Below are 2,110 nucleotides of genomic sequence, written 5' to 3'. Positions count from 1 at the left end.
CTTTAGAAAATCAAGAAAAACTGAAACCGATAATAAAAACGATTATTTTGTGTGGAAGACAATGTCTGCCACTTGGGGCACATCGAGATTACGGAACGTTTAACGTAGAACAAGAACCTGAGTGCAACGAAGGTAATTTTCGAGCGTTGCTTAGTGCACGAATTGATTCTGGGTACAAAAATTTAAAACAACATTTAATGACTTGCGGAAAAAATTCAACGTATATTAGTTGGAATATTCAGAACCAAATAATTGATGCTTGTGATGAAATTATTTTATCTAAACTTGTAACTAAAGTTAATAGTGCTAAATGTTTTGCCGTACTCGCTGACGAAACGTCTGATATTTCCTCAATCGAACAATTCTCATTGTGTGTAAGATATATTGAGTGTATCGATGAAAACAATTTTAAAATAGTTGAACAATTTTTAAAATTTGTACCAGTAGAATCAACTTCGGGTCAAAATTTAGCAGATGTACTTTTAACAACATTAAATGCATGTGGTATCAACATAAATTATTTACGCGGACAAGGCTACGATGGAGCTGCAGCAATGAGTGGCAGATTTAAAGGTGTCCAAGCATGTATAACAGAAAAATATCCAACTGCACTCTATGTTCATTGTGTTTCACACAGCTTAAATTTGGCTTTATCTAATGCTGTTGATGTAATATCTATTAGGAATAGTTTTGGCGTAATAGAAAAAGTATACACGTTTTTTAATACACCAAAACGTCAAATTATTTTAAAAAATCAAATTCAAATTTTAGCTCCTGATATTAATAAAACTAAATTAGTGCAGTTTTGTCCAACTAGATGGGTTGAACGACACGATTCAATAATAGTATTCAATCAATTTTTATTACCTGTAGTGGCGGCTTTAGAAGAAATTCAATCGTGGAACTGTAAGGACTCATCATCTGGTGCATTTTTACTTTTAAATAGTATTCGCCAATCTACATTTATAATTTCATTACTTTGTTCAGAGAAATTATTAGCTTATACTTTACCAATAAGTAAAGTACTTCAAACGACAGATATAGATCTTTCTACTGCAGTTAACCAAGTAGGAAGTGTAGTGTCTATTCTCCATCGGCTTAGAAGTAACGCAGAAAATGAATTTAAGCTTTTATTTCTAGAAGCACAACAAATTGCCTCTAATTTAGACTTTACTCTATCCACACCTAGACTAACGAAACACCAAACTAAACGATCTAATGCACCATCAGAAAATATTGAAGAATACTATAGACGTTCAATTTTTGTTCCATGGATTGATTCGTTTCTTAATAGTCTGTCTGATCGATTTTTAAAACACAAAAATCTTCTCACAAGTTTTAAATGTCTTTTACCTACCGGACATACTCCAACCGATGAACAAATTTCAAGTTTTAAAAATCTTTTTGTATTTTATGAAAAAGATATGCAACATATTAGTTTTTCAGTCGCAAAGGCCGAATTCGAATTGTGGTACGAAAAATTCAAAAATGGTTGCTATACTTTACCGCTAAACGCAATCGATGGTTTAAATTTATGTGATTTAAAAGTATTTGAATCAGTATTTATACTTTTGAAAATATTTGCAACGTTACCAGTAAGTACAAGTACGGCTGAGAGATCATTTTCCACGCTACGGCGAATCAAAACCTACCTCAGAAATACTATGGGACAGTCACGATTAAATGGACTGGCAAATCTTCACATACATCGAGAAATACAAATTAAAGAATCCGAAGTATTAGAAGTTCTATCTGAAAAGGGACCCAGAAAAATTAAATTTTAAACTAATTTGTCATAATATTTTATTGAAAATATTAAAAACAGTATACTATATAATTTGTGGTAATAATAATAATAAAAATGTTTAAAAATGAGTAGTAATTGCTTTCTATTGTGTGTAAGGAAAATGTTTTAGCCCCCCCCAAAAAAAAATCCTGGGTGCGCGCCTGCACTCAATTGTGTTAAAAAACTACAGGTTTTTTGTTATAATTTTTAATTATTACAAAATAATATTTTAATAAAATAAACATAATTTATTAATATTGGTTATTACTTTAAAAATGTTGCACATATCTGCAACCAAAAGATTTATTCTATGAGAACCATGCA

At 30.9% G+C, this 2,110-nt stretch overlaps 1 protein-coding gene across 1 annotated transcript in view; it reads left to right on the top strand.

Moving 5' to 3' along the window:
- Positions 1–1,784, top strand: part of LOC126904928 (52 kDa repressor of the inhibitor of the protein kinase-like) — a 3,078-nt gene extending 1,294 nt beyond the window's left edge. Inside the window, exons 2-3 of the mRNA XM_050684333.1 lie at positions 7–1,524; positions 1,597–1,784. Of these exons, the coding sequence (XP_050540290.1) occupies positions 7–1,524; positions 1,597–1,784 (1,706 nt within the window). The remainder of the gene's footprint in view (positions 1–6; positions 1,525–1,596) is intronic.
- Positions 1,785–2,110: the final 326 nt, after the last annotated feature.

The sequence above is a fragment of the Daktulosphaira vitifoliae genome, unplaced genomic scaffold (genome assembly GCF_025091365.1).
Source record: "Daktulosphaira vitifoliae isolate Bord-2020 unplaced genomic scaffold, ASM2509136v1 Scaffold_4, whole genome shotgun sequence".
Taxonomy (NCBI): domain Eukaryota; kingdom Metazoa; phylum Arthropoda; class Insecta; order Hemiptera; family Phylloxeridae; genus Daktulosphaira; species Daktulosphaira vitifoliae.
This window is presented reverse-complemented; position numbering and strand designations above follow the sequence as displayed.